Source organism: Atractosteus spatula, chromosome 5 (assembly GCF_055471065.1).
Source record: "Atractosteus spatula isolate fAtrSpa1 chromosome 5, fAtrSpa1.hap1, whole genome shotgun sequence".
Classification (NCBI taxonomy): domain Eukaryota; kingdom Metazoa; phylum Chordata; class Actinopteri; order Semionotiformes; family Lepisosteidae; genus Atractosteus; species Atractosteus spatula.
This window is the reverse complement of record NC_142710.1, coordinates 837,623-855,326: the sequence shown is the minus strand read 5'-3', so window position 1 is coordinate 855,326 and position 17,704 is coordinate 837,623. Positions and strand designations below refer to the sequence as shown.

General features: G+C 49.1%; 1 protein-coding gene across 1 annotated transcript in view; it reads right to left on the bottom strand.

The window, feature by feature from the left end:
• The window catches only part of LOC148833242 (scavenger receptor cysteine-rich domain-containing protein DMBT1-like), a 35,918-nt gene extending 18,544 nt beyond the window's left edge, over positions 1-17,374 (bottom strand). The window contains exons 1-9 of the mRNA XM_088917918.1: positions 17,338-17,374; positions 15,322-15,384; positions 11,357-11,419; positions 7,342-7,404; positions 3,940-4,002; positions 2,644-2,964; positions 2,001-2,027; positions 1,296-1,322; positions 312-374 (exon numbers count right to left, since the gene is read on the bottom strand). Of these exons, the coding sequence (XP_088774044.1) occupies positions 312-374; positions 1,296-1,322; positions 2,001-2,027; positions 2,644-2,964; positions 3,940-4,002; positions 7,342-7,404; positions 11,357-11,419; positions 15,322-15,384; positions 17,338-17,374 (727 nt within the window). The remainder of the gene's footprint in view (positions 1-311; positions 375-1,295; positions 1,323-2,000; positions 2,028-2,643; positions 2,965-3,939; positions 4,003-7,341; positions 7,405-11,356; positions 11,420-15,321; positions 15,385-17,337) is intronic.
• Positions 17,375-17,704: the final 330 nt, after the last annotated feature.

The window sequence follows — 17,704 nt, the reverse complement described above, 5'->3', positions numbered from 1 at the left end:
AGCCACACTGTCAGAATCAGCCTCAGCTTGTTCTACATGTTCCACACTCACAGCAGATCCTTTGTGTCTCAAACACAGCACCACAAAACCTGCACACTGAGAAACAACAGAGCCTCCATCTACACCAGGCTTCTAAACTGACTCCCACTGATGTTACTGGCTCTGTAATGAAGAGGATCTGACAGAGAGCTCTGCTGCCACATCCCAGTTCAGCAGTGGACGTAACAACAGTTCTCATGTGTTTATGGTAGAAAAGGTGACCTTGTGAGGGACAATAAACACAATCTAGAAAAGAACCAGGTGAAACTCACCTTCAGCAGAGGGAGTGTCTGAAGAGGGAGCAGTGAATTCTGTTGTCTGGACCGTGTCTGGTGCTGTGGAAATCAGTCACAGTCAGTAAGATACAGGCTCACACAGGCAGCGGGTTGTATGATTTCAATCACATCATAGTCATGTCACAACACTTCAGCTATTTAAGGCTGCCGAGGAGTCGCTCATTTCTGAGCCATCAAGCTGCACAACGGTGAGTCAGAAGCAGACATGACGGCACATTTCAGGTCCCATACATTGCACTGACACTGAGGCAGAGCCACACAAACACAAGGACACAAGCAGCATGAAGGACAAACACTGGGGCCCTCAAGGTCACAACACTGACAATCATCCATTATCCAGCACTGAGAGGACGCAAGCAGGACAACAGCCTGTACACACTCTATAGGACTCCAGCCCATCACAGGGCACTCACACACAGTCTATACACACTCTATAGGACTCCAGCCCATCACAGGACACTCACACACAGTCTATACACACTCTATAGGACTCCAGCCCATCGTAGGGCACTCACACACAGTCTATACACACTCTATAGGACTCCAGCCCATCGCAGGGCGCTCACACACAGTCTATACACACTCTATAGGACTCCAGCCCATCGCAGGGCGATCACACACAGTCTATACACACTCTATAGGACTCCAGCCCATCGCAGGCCGCTCACACACAGTCTATACACACTCTATAGGACTCCAGCCCATCACAGGGCGCTCACACACAGTCTATACACACTCTATAGGACTCCAGCCCATCACAGGGCACTCACACACAATCTATACACACTCATGAACTGAGGAAACAATGGAGGCCATGCAGACTCCACACACTGGGCGTCTGTGTCTGGAATTGAACCCAGGACCCAAGACCAGTGAAGCAGCACTCCTAACTGACCCACGGCTGTGCTGCCCAGACTGATTCCACTGGGACGATTTGCTGTTTGGTCAGAAAATACGTACCTGTAGTCTGCCAGAGATCTGGGATTTCTGAAAGGGAAAAGGATTGATTTAATAATTACAGGATAATAAACACCATAGATACAATCTGTGTAATAGCGACAGTCTCTGTGTGTAGGAGATGAATACTGTTGCTGCCAATGAAGGACAATAATGTTTAAAAGACTGAACATGTCCTGGAGGCTCTTTCTGCTGGCTGCAGTGGCTCCAGACTCCCACACAGTCATCTAGGCAGAAGGCAGTATGAAAGGTGCTCCAGCTGTCAGACTCAGCTCCGAGTCGACCCTCCTGTAGCTCTCTGCCATCACCATCAGCAGAGCTTCCAGTGGGCTCTGAGAGAGCTCTCTCTCCTACAAGGACAGTGCTCTGGGCTCTCAGGTGTCTCACCCAGCCGAGTGCTGGCTGAGCTCTCTGATCCACATCTTGTGGGCTCGGGGAGAGAAAGGTGGACAGATCTGAACTGTACATGACTGCTCCTGCACAAGGGCTTCAGATGAGAGAACAAGCACCTCCTGTTGCTTCTGTGACAGACTACAGCTGCTCCAGTCTGAAACTGCTCAAGCTGCTGTGCTGTGAGAATCGACATCCTTTACTTTCTAACATGAATATTGCTGATTCTCAAACTGACTTCAAACAAGGTAGAAAAATGTCATGACAAGCAGATATAGAAAATGTCTTTTCATATAGAGAAGGGAGTGAAAATCTTACCTGTAGTTCCCCAGAACTCAGCTGCACCTGCAATACAATAACACTGTGAATCCCAGTGGACAGGCCAGTTCAGGCAAACTGCTGGTCTGCTGTGTCTCAACAAGAAACAGTCTGACAGATGACTCTGGAGCTGAACACAGGAGATCTCAGGAAACGCCAATACAAGACTAATCTGTTGGCTCCCTGATTGGTGAATTGTGTGTTTTCAGGTACATGAAGCTGATCTGATCACTGATACTGACCAGTCAGGCTGTACTGCTGTTCTGTACAGAAGGACAGAGAGAATCTTCTCACACATGAAAGAGATCACCAACGGGTCACAGGATCAGCAGCCCTGTTGTAGACCACGGTGTCTTTGAAATTCTCCAGAGGGCTGAAGACACGTCTGGAGTTTCTTTAGAAATAATGAGGGCTGATGGAGACTGTGAGTGAATCAGACTCATATCAAGGCCTTCGCTGTGGATAGACTTGTAGTTTTGTCCAGTAGTTATAGAATGTCTTGATGAATGGAGTATGTATTGGAACAATTGGAATGGAAATAAATGAGTCACATTTGTTAACATGGAGGTGAGCTTTTTTGTACATTTCCAGTATGGAGAAAATATAAACACAGACTTTAAAGAGCCAACTGACATCACTCTACCTGAACAGTCGACTCCTGCGTCTTCAATATGACGACAGTCATGGTTTCCCAGACCCCTTGATGTACAGCTCAGCAGTGTGGGCTCATTCCCTCTACAGTAGACATCATCCAGAAGAATGGAGCCACTTCCTGCTCCAAACCTGGCACTTCCTAGAGCTACAGGAGCTCCAGCCTCCCCACAGCCCACCTCTCTGCAGACAACCTGAGCATCAGACTGGTCCCAGTCATCATCACACACTGTCCCCCACTGACCGTGGTGGTAGACCTCCACTCTCCCTGAGCAGTTGTTGTGTCCATCGACGAGTCGGACTCTCCTGCTGCCTGTGGAATAAGACAGGAGGAAAATTCTTACACCGTGAGACAGACATCTGTGAAAGATTCTGGACTTTCTGACCGAGAGACCTCAGACAGTCCAGATTGGAAACAACATCTCTAGTACCACGATAGTCAACACGGGAACCCCCCAGGGCTGTGTACTCAGCCCACTCCTGTTCACGCTGATGACTCATGACTGCACTGCTAAGCACATTGCAAATGACATCATCAAGTTTGCTGATGACACGACAGTGGTGGGCCTCATTAGTAACAACGATGAGGCACCATACAGAGAGGAGGTGGAGCAACTAGTGGACTGGTGCTTAAACAACAATCTGTCTCTGAATGACAAAAGAGATGATAATTGACTTCAGGAGGGCCCGCGCTGATCACTCTCTACTGCACATGAACGGCTCCTCTGTGGAGACAGCTTCCATACAGATTCTACATAATTGAAAGTTCATCACCCTGTGTGTCTCTTTACACCAAGAAGAGGTGCTTTGGCAGCCTTTGCTAGAAGTTCTGCTGTAACACCAGCCCCATCATAGGCTGCTCTGCCACAGTGTCTATACCTGTAATTGCTAAGAAGAGCTACACCCTTGTGAAGACCACACTGGGTTTAAGTCTTACAGTAGACTAAAGACACAAAGGAACCGGTTCCATAAGACTCAGCCACACTGTCAGAATCAGCCTCAGCTTGTTCTACATGTTCCACACTCACAGCAGATCCCTTGTGTCTCAAACACAGCACCACAAAACCTGCACACTGAGAAACAACAGAGGCTCCATCTACACCAGGCTTCTAAAATGACTCCCACTGATGTTACTGGCTCTGTAATGAAGAGGATCTGACAGAGAGCTCTGCTGCCACATCCCAGTTCAGCAGTGGACATAACAACAGTTCTCATGTGCTTCTGGTAGAAAAGGTGACCTTGTGAGGGACAATAAACACAATCTAGAAAAGAACCAGGTGAAACTCACCTTCAGCAGAGGGAGTGTCTGAAGAGGGAGCAGTGAATTCTGTTGTCTGGACCGTGTCTGGTGCTGTGGAAATCAGACACAGTCAGTAAGATACAGGCTCACACAGGCAGCGGGTTGTATGATTTCAATCACATCATAGTCATGTCACAACACTTCAGCTATTTAAGGCTGCTGAGGAGTCGCTCATTTCTAAGCCATCAAGCTGCACAGCGGTGAGTCAGAAGCAGACATGACGGCACATTTCAGGTCCCACACATTGCACTGACACTGAGGCAGAGCCACACAAACACAGGGACACAAGCAGCATGAAGGACAAACACTGGGGCCCTCAAGGTCACAACACTGACAATCATCAGTTATCCAGCACTGAGAGGACGCAAGCAGGACAACAGCCTGTACACACTCTATAGGACTCCAGCCCATCACAGGGCGCTCACACACAATCTATACACACTCTATAGGACTCCAGCCCATCGCAGTGTGTTCACACACAGTCTATACACACTCTATAGGACTCCAGCCCATCACAGGGCACTCACACACAGTCTATACACACTCTATAGGACTCCAGCCCATCGCAGGGCGCTCACACACAGTCTATACACACTCTATAGGACTCCAACCCATCACAGGGCACTCACACACAGTGTATACACACTCTTTAGGACTCCAGCCCATCACAGGGCACTCACACACAGTCTATACACACTCTATAGGACTCCAGCCCATCGCAGGGCGCTCACACACAGTCGATACACACTCTATAGGACTCCAGCCTATCACAGGGCGCTCACACACAGTCTATACACACTCTATAGGACTCCAGCCCATCGCAGGGTGCTCACACAAAATCTATACACACTCTATAGGACTCCAGCCCATCACAGGGTGCTCACACACAGTCTATACACACTCTATAGGAATCCAGCCCATCGCAGAGTGCTCACACACAATCTATACACACTCATGAACTGAGGAAACAATGGAGGCCATGCAGACTCCACACACTGGGCGTCTGTGTCTGGAATTGAACCCAGGACCCAAGACCAGTGAAGCAGCACTCCTAACTGACCCACGGCTGTGCTGCCCAGACTGATTCCACTGGGACGATTTGCTGTTTGGTCAGAAGATACGTACCTGCAGCCTGCCAGAGATCTGGGATTTCTGAAAGGGAAAAGGATTGATTTAATAATTACAGGATAATAAACACCATGGATACAATCTGTGTAATAGCGACAGTCTCTGTGTGTAGGAGATGAATACTGTTGCTGTTGATGAAGGACAATAATGTTTAAAAGACTGAACATGTCCTGGAGGCTCTTTCTGCTGACTGCAGTGGCTCCAGACTCCCACACAGTCATCTAGGCAGAAGGCAGTATGAAAGGTGCTCCTGCTGTCAGACTCAGCTCCGAGTCGACCCTCCTGTAGCTCTCTGCCATCACCATCAGCAGAGCTTCCAGTGGGCTCTGAGAGAGCTCTCTCTCCTACAAGGACAGTGCTCTGGGCTCTCAGGTGTCTCACCCAGCCGAGTGCTGGCTGAGCTCTCTGATCCACATCTTGTGGGCTCGGGGAGAGAAAGGTGGACAGATCTGAACTGTACATGACTGCTCCTGCACAAGGGCTTCAGATGAGAGAACAAGCACCTGCTGTTGCTTCTGTGACAGACTACAGCTGCTCCAGTCTGAAACTGCTCAAGCTGCTGTGCTGTGAGAATCGACATCCTTTACTTTCTAACATGAATATTGCTGATTCTCAAACTGACTTGAAACAAGGTAGAAAAATGTCATGACAAGCAGATATAGAAAATGTCTTTTCATATAGAGAAGGGAGTGAAAATCTTACCTGTAGTTCCCCAGAACTCAGCTGCACCTGCAATACAATAACACTGTGAATCCCAGTGGACAGGCCAGTTCAGGTAAACTGCTGGTCTGCTGTGTCTCAACAAGAAACAGTCTGACAGATGACTCTGGAGCTGAACACAGGAGATCTCAGGAAACGCCACTACAAGACTAATCTGTTGGCTCCCTGATTGGTGAATTGTGTGTTTTCAGGTACATGAAGCTGATCTGATCACTGATACTGACCAGTCAGGCTCTATTGCTGTCTGTACAGAAGGACAGAGAGAATCTTCTCACTCCATGAGAGAGATCACAAACGGGTCACAGGATCAGCAGCCCTGTTGTAGACCATGGTGTGTTTGAAATTCTCCAGAGGGCTGAAGACACGTCTGGAGTTTCTTTAGAAATAATGAGCAGCACAGGGCCACAGGTGTCCTCTAGTAGGATCTATGAACTATGATCTGTGAACCATGAACTACATTCTGACACCAGCAGACAACTCACAACTGATGGGCAAGCTGCTGCTCAGTCTTGACATAAATTTCTTTCTACACCAGATTCAGTGACTTCATGTCACAAGCCTGAGGGCTGATGGAGACTGTGAGAGAATCAGATGGGTACCGAGGGCTTCGTTGTGGATAGACCAAGTCAGAAGGATATCTAATAAACGACAGCCACCGCTATGACTGACCAAGCCAAATTTATATCAATCTAAACCCCAAATAAACCCCCCAGGGCTGTGTACTCAGCCCACTCCTGTTCACGCTGATGACTCATGACTGCACTGCTAAGCACATTGCAAATGACATCATCAAATTTGCTGATGACACGACAGTGGTGGGCCTCATTAGGAACAACGATGAGGCACCATACAGAGAGGAGGTGGAGCAACTAGTGGACTGGTGCCTAAACAACAATCTGTCTCTGAATGACAAAAGAGATGATAATTGACTTCAGGAGGGCCCGCGCTGATCACTCTCTACTGCACATGAATGGCTCCTCTGTGGAGACAGCTTCCACACAGATTCTACATAATTGAAAGTTCATCACCCTGTGTGTCTCTTTACACCAAGAAGAGGTGCTTTGGCAGCCTCTGCTAGAAGTTCTGCTGTAACACCAGCCCCATCTTAGGCTGCTCTGCCACAGTGTCTATACCTGTAATTGCTAAGAAGAGCTACACCCTTGTGAAGACCACACTGGGTTTAAGTCTTACAGTAGACTAAAGACACAAAGGAACCGGTTCCATAAGACTCAGCCACACTGTCAGAATCAGCCTCAGCTTGTTCTACATGTTCCACACTCACAGCAGATCCCTTGTGTCTCAAACACAGCACCACAAAACCTGCACACTGAGAAACAACAGAGGCTCCATCTACACCAGGCTTCTAAACTGACTCCCACTGATGTTACTGGCTCTGTAATGAAGAGGATCTGACAGAGAGCTCTGCTGCCACATCCCAGTTCAGCAGTGGACATAACAACAGTTCTCATGTGTTTATGGTAGAAAAGGTGACCTTGTGAGGGACAATAAACACAATCTAGAAAAGAACCAGGTGAAACTCACCTTCAGCAGAGGGAGTGTCTGAAGAGGGAGCAGTGAATTCTGTTGTCTGGACCGTGTCTGGTGCTGTGGAAATCAGACACAGTCAGTAAGATACAGGCTCACACAGGCAGCGGGTTGTATGATTTCAATCACATCATAGTCATGTCACAACACTTCAGCTATTTAAGGCTGCTGAGGAGTCACTCATTTCTGAGCCATCAAGCTGCAGCTGTGATCTGCACAGCGGTGAGTCAGAAGCAGACATGACGGCACATTTCAGGTCCCACACATTGCACTGACACTGAGGCAGAGCCACACAAACACAGGGACACAAGCAGCAAGAAGGACAAACACTGGGGCCCTCAAGGTCACAACACTGACAATCATCCGTTATCCAGCACTGAGAGGACGCAAGCAGGACAACAGTCTGTACACACTCTATAGGACTCCAGCCCATCACAGGGCGCTCACACACAGTCTATACACACTCTATAGGACTCCAGCCCATCACAGGGCGCTCACACACAGTCTATACACACTCTATAGGACTCCAGCCCATCACAGGGCACTCACACACAGTCTATACACACTCTATAGGACTCCAGCCCATCACAGGGCACTCACACACAGTCTATACACACCCTATAGGACTCCAGCCCATCACAGGGCACTCACACACAATCTATACACACTCTATAGGACTCCAGCCCATCACAGGGCGCTCACACACAGTCTATACACACTCTATAGGACTCCAGCCCATCGCAGGGCACTCACACACAGTCTATACACACTCTATAGGACTCCAGCCCATCGCAGGGCACTCACACACAGTCTATACACACTCTATAGGACTCCAGCCCATCACAGGGCGCTCACACACAGTCTATACACACTCTATAGGACTCCAGCCCATCGCAGGGCGCTCACACACAGTCTATACACACTCTATAGGACTCCAGCCCATCGCAGGGCGCTCACACACAGACTATACACACTCTATAGGACTCCAGCCCATCACAGGGAGCTCACACACAGTCTATACACACTCTATAGGACTCCAGCCCATCGCAGGGTGCTCAAAAACAGTCTATACACACTCTATAGGACTCCAGCCCATCACAGGGTACTCACACACAGTCTATACACACTCTATAGGACTCCAGCCCATCGCAGGGCACTCACACACAGCCTGTACACACTCTATAGGACTCCAGCCCATCGCAGGGCGCTCACACACAGTCTATACACACTCTATAGGACTCCAGCCCATCACAGGGCGCTCACACACAGTCTATACACACTCTATAGGACTCCAGCCCATCACAGGGCACTCACACACAGTCTATACACACTCTATAGGACTCCAGCCCATCGCAGGGCACTCACACACAGTCTATACACACTCTATAGGACTCCAGCCCATCGCAGGGCGCTCACACACAGTCTATACACACTCTATAGGACTCCAGCCCATCGCAGGGCGCTCACACACAGTCTATACACACTCTATAGGACTCCAGCCCATCGCAGGGCGCTCACACACAATCTATACACACTCTATAGGACTCCAGCCCATCACAGGGTGCTCACACACACTCATGAACTGAGGATACAATGGAGGCCATGCAGACTCCACACGCTGGGCGTCTGTGTCTGGAATTGAACCCAGGACCCAGGACCAGTGAAGCAGCACTCCTAACTGACCCACGGCTGTGCTGCCCAGACTGATTCCACTGGGATGATTTGCTGTTTGGTCAGAAGATACGTACCTGCAGTCTGCCAGAGATCTGGGATTTCTGAAAGGGAAAAGGATTGATTTAATAATTACAGGATAATAAACACCATGGATACAATCTGTGTAATAGAGACAGTCTCTGTGTGTAGGAGATGAATACTGTTGCTGTTGATGAAGGACAATAATGTTTAAAAGACTGAACATGTCCTGGAGGCTCTTTCTGCTGACTGCAGTGGCTCCAGACTCCCACACAGTCATCTAGGCAGAAGGCAGTATGAAAGGTGCTCCTGCTGTCAGACTCAGCTCCGAGTCGACCCTCCTGTAGCTCTCTGCCATCACCATCAGCAGAGCTTCCAGTGGGCTCTGAGAGAGCTCTCTCTCCTACAAGGACAGTGCTCTGGGCTCTCAGGTGTCTCACCCAGCCGAGTGCTGGCTGAGCTCTCTGATCCACATCTTGTGGGCTCGGGGAGAGAAAGGTGGACAGATCTGAACTATACATGACTGCTCCTGCACAAGGGCTTCAGATGAGAGAACAAGCACCTGCTGTTGCTTCTGTGACAGACTACAGCTGCTCCAGTCTGAAACTGCTCAAGCTGCTGTGCGGTGAGAATCGACATCCTTTACTTTCTAACATGAATATTGCTGATTCTCAAACTGACTTCAAACAAGGTAGAAAAATGTCATGACAAGCAGATATAGAAAATGTCTTTTCATGTAGAGAAGGGAGTGAAAATCTTACCTGTAGTTCCCCAGAACTCAGCTGCACCTGCAATACAATAACACTGTGAATCCCAGTGGACAGGCCAGTTCAGACAACTGCTGGTCTGCTGTGTCTCAACAAGAAACAGTCTGACAGATGACTCTGGAGCTGAACACAGGAGATCTCAGGAAACGCCAATACAAGACTAATCTGTTGGCTCCCTGATTGGTGAATTGTGTGTTTTCAGGTACATGAAGCTGATCTGATCACTGATACTGACCAGTCTGGCTCTATTGCTGTCTGTACAGAAGGACAGAGAGAATCTTCTCACACCATGAGAGAGATCACCAACGGGTCACAGGATCACCAGCCCTGTTGTAGACCACGGTGTGTTTGAAATTCTCCAGGGGGCTGAAGACACGTCTGGAGTTTCTTTAGAAATAATGAGCAGCACAGAGCCACAGGTGTCCTCTAGTAGGATCTATGAACTATGATCTGTGAACCATGAACTACATTCTGACACCAGCAGACAACTCACAACTGATGGGCAGGCTGCTGCTCAGTCTTGACATGAATTTCTTTCTACACCAGATTCAGTGACTTCATGTCACAAGCCTGAGGGCTGATGGAGACTGTGAGAGAATCAGATGGGTACCGAGGGCTTCGTTGTGGATAGACCAAGTCAGAAGGATATCTAATAAACGACAGCTACCGCCATGACTGACCAAGCCCCTTTTATATCAATCTAAACCCCAAATAAACCCCCCAGGGCTGTGTACTCAGCCCACTCCTGTTCACGCTGATGACTCATGACTGCACTGCTAAGCACATTGCAAATGACATCATCAAGTTTGCTGATGACACGACAGTGGTGGGCCTCATTAGTAACAACGATGAGGCACCATACAGAGAGGAGGTGGAGCAACTAGTGGACTGGTGCCTAAACAACAATCTGTCTCTGAATGACAAAAGAGATGATAATTGACTTCAGGAGGGCCCGCGCTGATCACTCTCTACTGCACATGAACGGCTCCTCTGTGGAGACAGCTTCCACACAGATTCTACATAATTGAAAGTTCATCACCCTGTGTGTCTCTTTACACCAAGAAGAGGTGCTTTGGCAGCCTCTGCTAGAAGTTCTGCTGTAACACCAGCCCCATCTTAGGCTGCTCTGCCACAGTGTCTATACCTGTAATTGCTAAGAAGAGCTACACCCTTGTGAAGACCACACTGGGTTTAAGTCTTACAGTAGACTAAAGACACAAAGGAACCGGTTCCATAAGACTCAGCCACACTGTCAGAATCAGCCTCAGCTTGTTCTACATGTTCCACACTCACAGCAGATCCCTTGTGTCTCAAACACAGCACCACAAAACCTGCACACTGAGAAACAACAGAGGCTCCATCTACACCAGGCTTCTAAACTGACTCCCACTGATGTTACTGGCTCTGTAATGAAGAGGATCTGACAGAGAGCTCTGCTGCCACATCCCAGTTCAGCAGTGGACATAACAACAGTTCTCATGTGTTTATGGTAGAAAAGGTGACCTTGTGAGGGACAATAAACACAATCTAGAAAAGAACCAGGTGAAACTCACCTTCAGCAGAGGGAGTGTCTGAAGAGGGAGCAGTGAATTCTGTTGTCTGGACCGTGTCTGGTGCTGTGGAAATCAGACACAGTCAGTAAGATACAGGCTCACACAGGCAGCGGGTTGTATGATTTCAATCACATCATAGTCATGTCACAACACTTCAGCTATTTAAGGCTGCTGAGGAGTCACTCATTTCTGAGCCATCAAGCTGCAGCTGTGATCTGCACAGCGGTGAGTCAGAAGCAGACATGACGGCACATTTCAGGTCCCACACATTGCACTGACACTGAGGCAGAGCCACACAAACACAGGGACACAAGCAGCAAGAAGGACAAACACTGGGGCCCTCAAGGTCACAACACTGACAATCATCCGTTATCCAGCACTGAGAGGACGCAAGCAGGACAACAGCCTGTACACACTCTATAGGACTCCAGCCCATCACAGGGCGCTCACACACAGTCTATACACACTCTATAGGACTCCAGCCCATCACAGGGCGCTCACACACAGTCTATACACACTCTATAGGACTCCAGCCCATCACAGGGCACTCACACACAGTCTATACACACTCTATAGGACTCCAGCCCATCACAGGGCACTCACACACAGTCTATACACACCCTATAGGACTCCAGCCCATCACAGGGCACTCACACACAATCTATACACACTCTATAGGACTCCAGCCCATCACAGGGCGCTCACACACAGTCTATACACACTCTATAGGACTCCAGCCCATCGCAGGGCACTCACACACAGTCTATACACACTCTATAGGACTCCAGCCCATCGCAGGGCACTCACACACAGTCTATACACACTCTATAGGACTCCAGCCCATCACAGGGCGCTCACACACAGTCTATACACACTCTATAGGACTCCAGCCCATCGCAGGGCGCTCACACACTGTCTATACACACTCTATAGGACTCCAGCCCATCGCAGGGCGCTCACACACAGACTATACACACTCTATAGGACTCCAGCCCATCACAGGGAGCTCACACACAGTCTATACACACTCTATAGGACTCCAGCCCATCGCAGGGTGCTCAAAAACAGTCTATACACACTCTATAGGACTCCAGCCCATCACAGGGTACTCACACACAGTCTATACACACTCTATAGGACTCCAGCCCATCGCAGGGCACTCACACACAGCCTGTACACACTCTATAGGACTCCAGCCCATCGCAGGGCGCTCACACACAGTCTATACACACTCTATAGGACTCCAGCCCATCACAGGGCGCTCACACACAGTCTATACACACTCTATAGGACTCCAGCCCATCACAGGGCACTCACACACAGTCTATACACACTCTATAGGACTCCAGCCCATCGCAGGGCACTCACACACAGTCTATACACACTCTATAGGACTCCAGCCCATCGCAGGGCGCTCACACACAGTCTATACACACTCTATAGGACTCCAGCCCATCGCAGGGCGCTCACACACAATCTATACACACTCTATAGGACTCCAGCCCATCACAGGGTGCTCACACACACTCATGAACTGAGGATACAATGGAGGCCATGCAGACTCCACACGCTGGGCGTCTGTGTCTGGAATTGAACCCAGGACCCAGGACCAGTGAAGCAGCACTCCTAACTGACCCACGGCTGTGCTGCCCAGACTGATTCCACTGGGATGATTTGCTGTTTGGTCAGAAGATACGTACCTGCAGTCTGCCAGAGATCTGGGATTTCTGAAAGGGAAAAGGATTGATTTAATAATTACAGGATAATAAACACCATGGATACAATCTGTGTAATAGAGACAGTCTCTGTGTGTAGGAGATGAATACTGTTGCTGTTGATGAAGGACAATAATGTTTAAAAGACTGAACATGTCCTGGAGGCTCTTTCTGCTGACTGCAGTGGCTCCAGACTCCCACACAGTCATCTAGGCAGAAGGCAGTATGAAAGGTGCTCCTGCTGTCAGACTCAGCTCCGAGTCGACCCTCCTGTAGCTCTCTGCCATCACCATCAGCAGAGCTTCCAGTGGGCTCTGAGAGAGCTCTCTCTCCTACAAGGACAGTGCTCTGGGCTCTCAGGTGTCTCACCCAGCCGAGTGCTGGCTGAGCTCTCTGATCCACATCTTGTGGGCTCGGGGAGAGAAAGGTGGACAGATCTGAACTATACATGACTGCTCCTGCACAAGGGCTTCAGATGAGAGAACAAGCACCTGCTGTTGCTTCTGTGACAGACTACAGCTGCTCCAGTCTGAAACTGCTCAAGCTGCTGTGCGGTGAGAATCGACATCCTTTACTTTCTAACATGAATATTGCTGATTCTCAAACTGACTTCAAACAAGGTAGAAAAATGTCATGACAAGCAGATATAGAAAATGTCTTTTCATGTAGAGAAGGGAGTGAAAATCTTACCTGTAGTTCCCCAGAACTCAGCTGCACCTGCAATACAATAACACTGTGAATCCCAGTGGACAGGCCAGTTCAGGTAAACTGCTGGTCTGCTGTGTCTCAACAAGAAACAGTCTGACAGATGACTCTGGAGCTGAACACAGGAGATCTCAGGAAACGCCAATACAAGACTAATCTGTTGGCTCCCTGATTGGTGAATTGTGTGTTTTCAGGTACATGAAGCTGATCTGATCACTGATACTGACCAGTCTGGCTCTATTGCTGTCTGTACAGAAGGACAGAGAGAATCTTCTCACACCATGAGAGAGATCACCAACGGGTCACAGGATCAGCAGCCCTGTTGTAGACCACGGTGTGTTTGAAATTCTCCAGGGGGCTGAAGACACGTCTGGAGTTTCTTTAGAAATAATGAGCAGCACAGAGCCACAGGTGTCCTCTAGTAGGATCTATGAACTATGATCTGTGAACCATGAACTACATTCTGACACCAGCAGACAACTCACAACTGATGGGCAGGCTGCTGCTCAGTCTTGACATGAATTTCTTTCTACACCAGATTCAGTGACTTCATGTCACAAGCCTGAGGGCTGATGGAGACTGTGAGAGAATCAGATGGGTACCGAGGGCTTCGTTGTGGATAGACCAAGTCAGAAGGATATCTAATAAACGACAGCTACCGCCATGACTGACCAAGCCCCTTTTATATCAATCTAAACCCCAAATAAACCCCCCAGGGCTGTGTACTCAGCCCACTCCTGTTCACGCTGATGACTCATGACTGCACTGCTAAGCACATTGCAAATGACATCATCAAGTTTGCTGATGACACGACAGTGGTGGGCCTCATTAGTAACAACGATGAGGCACCATACAGAGAGGAGGTGGAGCAACTAGTGGACTGGTGCCTAAACAACAATCTGTCTCTGAATGACAAAAGAGATGATAATTGACTTCAGGAGGGCCCGCGCTGATCACTCTCTACTGCACATGAACGGCTCCTCTGTGGAGACAGCTTCCACACAGATTCTACATAATTGAAAGTTCATCACCCTGTGTGTCTCTTTACACCAAGAAGAGGTGCTTTGGCAGCCTCTGCTAGAAGTTCTGCTGTAACACCAGCCCCATCTTAGGCTGCTCTGCCACAGTGTCTATACCTGTAATTGCTAAGAAGAGCTACACCCTTGTGAAGACCACACTGGGTTTAAGTCTTACAGTAGACTAAAGACACAAAGGAACCGGTTCCATAAGACTCAGCCACACTGTCAGAATCAGCCTCAGCTTGTTCTACATGTTCCACACTCACAGCAGATCCCTTGTGTCTCAAACACAGCACCACAAAACCTGCACACTGAGAAACAACAGAGGCTCCATCTACACCAGGCTTCTAAACTGACTCCCACTGATGTTACTGGCTCTGTAATGAAGAGGATCTGACAGAGAGCTCTGCTGCCACATCCCAGTTCAGCAGTGGACATAACAACAGTTCTCATGTGTTTATGGTAGAAAAGGTGACCTTGTGAGGGACAATAAACACAATCTAGAAAACAACCAGGTGAAACTCACCTTCAGCAGAGGGAGTGTCTGAAGAGGGAGCAGTGAATTCTGTTGTCTGGACCGTGTCTGGTGCTGTGGAAATCAGACACAGTCAGTAAGATACAGGCTCACACAGGCAGCGGGTTGTATGATTTCAATCACATCATAGTCATGTCACAACACTTCAGCTATTTAAGGCTGCTGAGGAGTCGCTCATTTCTGAGCCATCAAGCTGCAGCTGTGATCTGCACAGCGGTGAGTCAGAAGCAGACATGACGGCACATTTCAGGTCCCACACATTGCACTGACACTGAGGCAGAGCCACACAAACACAGGGACACAAGCAGCAAGAAGGACAAACACTGGGGCCCTCAAGGTCACAACACTGACAATCATCCGTTATCCAGCACTGAGAGGACGCAAGCAGGACAACAGCCTGTACACACTCTATAGGACTCCAGCCCATCACAGGGCGCTCACACACAGTCTATACACACTCTATAGGACTCCAGCCCATCACAGGGCGCTCACACACAGTCTATACACACTCTATAGGACTCCAGCCCATCACAGGGCACTCACACACAGTCTATACACACTCTATAGGACTCCAGCCCATCACAGGGCACTCACACACAGTCTATACACACCCTATAGGACTCCAGCCCATCACAGGGCACTCACACACAATCTATACACACTCTATAGGACTCCAGCCCATCACAGGGCGCTCACACACAGTCTATACACACTCTATAGGACTCCAGCCCATCACAGGGCACTCACACACAGTCTATACACACTCTATAGGACTCCAGCCCATCGTAGGGCACTCACACACAGTCTATACACACTCTATAGGACTCCAGCCCATCGCAGGGCACTCACACACAGTCTATACACACTCTATAGGACTCCAGCCCATCGCAGGGCACTCACACACAGTCTATACACACTCTATAGGACTCCAGCCCATCACAGGGCGCTCACACACAGTCTATACACACTCTATAGGACTCCAGCCCATCGCAGGGCGCTCACACACAGTCTATACACACTCTATAGAACTCCAGCCCATCGCAGGGCGCTCACACACAGACTATACACACTCTATAGGACTCCAGCCCATCACAGGGAGCTCACACACAGTCTATACACACTCTATAGGACTCCAGCCCATCGCAGGGTGCTCAAAAACAGTCTATACACACTCTATAGGACTCCAGCCCATCACAGGGTACTCACACACAGTCTATACACACTCTATAGGACTCCAGCCCATCGCAGGGCACTCACACACAGCCTGTACACACTCTATAGGACTCCAGCCCATCACAGGGCGCTCACACACAGTCTATACACACTCTATAGGACTCCAGCCCATCACAGGGCACTCACACACAGTCTATACACACTCTATAGGACTCCAGCCCATCGCAGGGCACTCACACACAGTCTATACACACTCTATAGGACTCCAGCCCATCGCAGGGCGCTCACACACAGTCTATACACACTCTATAGGACTCCAGCCCATCGCAGGGCGCTCACACACAATCTATACACACTCTATAGGACTCCAGCCCATCACAGGGTGCTCACACACACTCATGAACTGAGGATACAATGGAGGCCATGCAGACTCCACACGCTGGGCGTCTGTGTCTGGAATTGAACCCAGGACCCAGGACCAGTGAAGCAGCACTCCTAACTGACCCACGGCTGTGCTGCCCAGACTGATTCCACTGGGATGATTTGCTGTTTGGTCAGAAGATACGTACCTGCAGTCTGCCAGAGATCTGGGATTTCTGAAAGGGAAAAGGATTGATTTAATAATTACAGGATAATAAACACCATGGATACAATCTGTGTAATAGAGACAGTCTCTGTGTGTAGGAGATGAATACTGTTGCTGTTGATGAAGGACAATAATGTTTAAAAGACTGAACATGTCCTGGAGGCTCTTTCTGCTGACTGCAGTGGCTCCAGACTCCCACACAGTCATCTAGGCAGAAGGCAGTATGAAAGGTGCTCCTGCTGTCAGACTCAGCTCCGAGTCGACCCTCCTGTAGCTCTCTGCCATCACCATCAGCAGAGCTTCCAGTGGGCTCTGAGAGAGCTCTCTCTCCTACAAGGACAGTGCTCTGGGCTCTCAGGTGTCTCACCCAGCCGAGTGCTGGCTGAGCTCTCTGATCCACATCTTGTGGGCTCGGGGAGAGAAAGGTGGACAGATCTGAACTGTACATGACTGCTCCTGCACAAGGGCTTCAGATGAGAGAACAAGCACCTGCTGTTGCTTCTGTGACAGACTACAGCTGCTCCAGTCTGAAACTGCTCAAGCTGCTGTGCGGTGAGAATCGACATCCTTTACTTTCTAACATGAATATTGCTGATTCTCAAACTGACTTCAAAC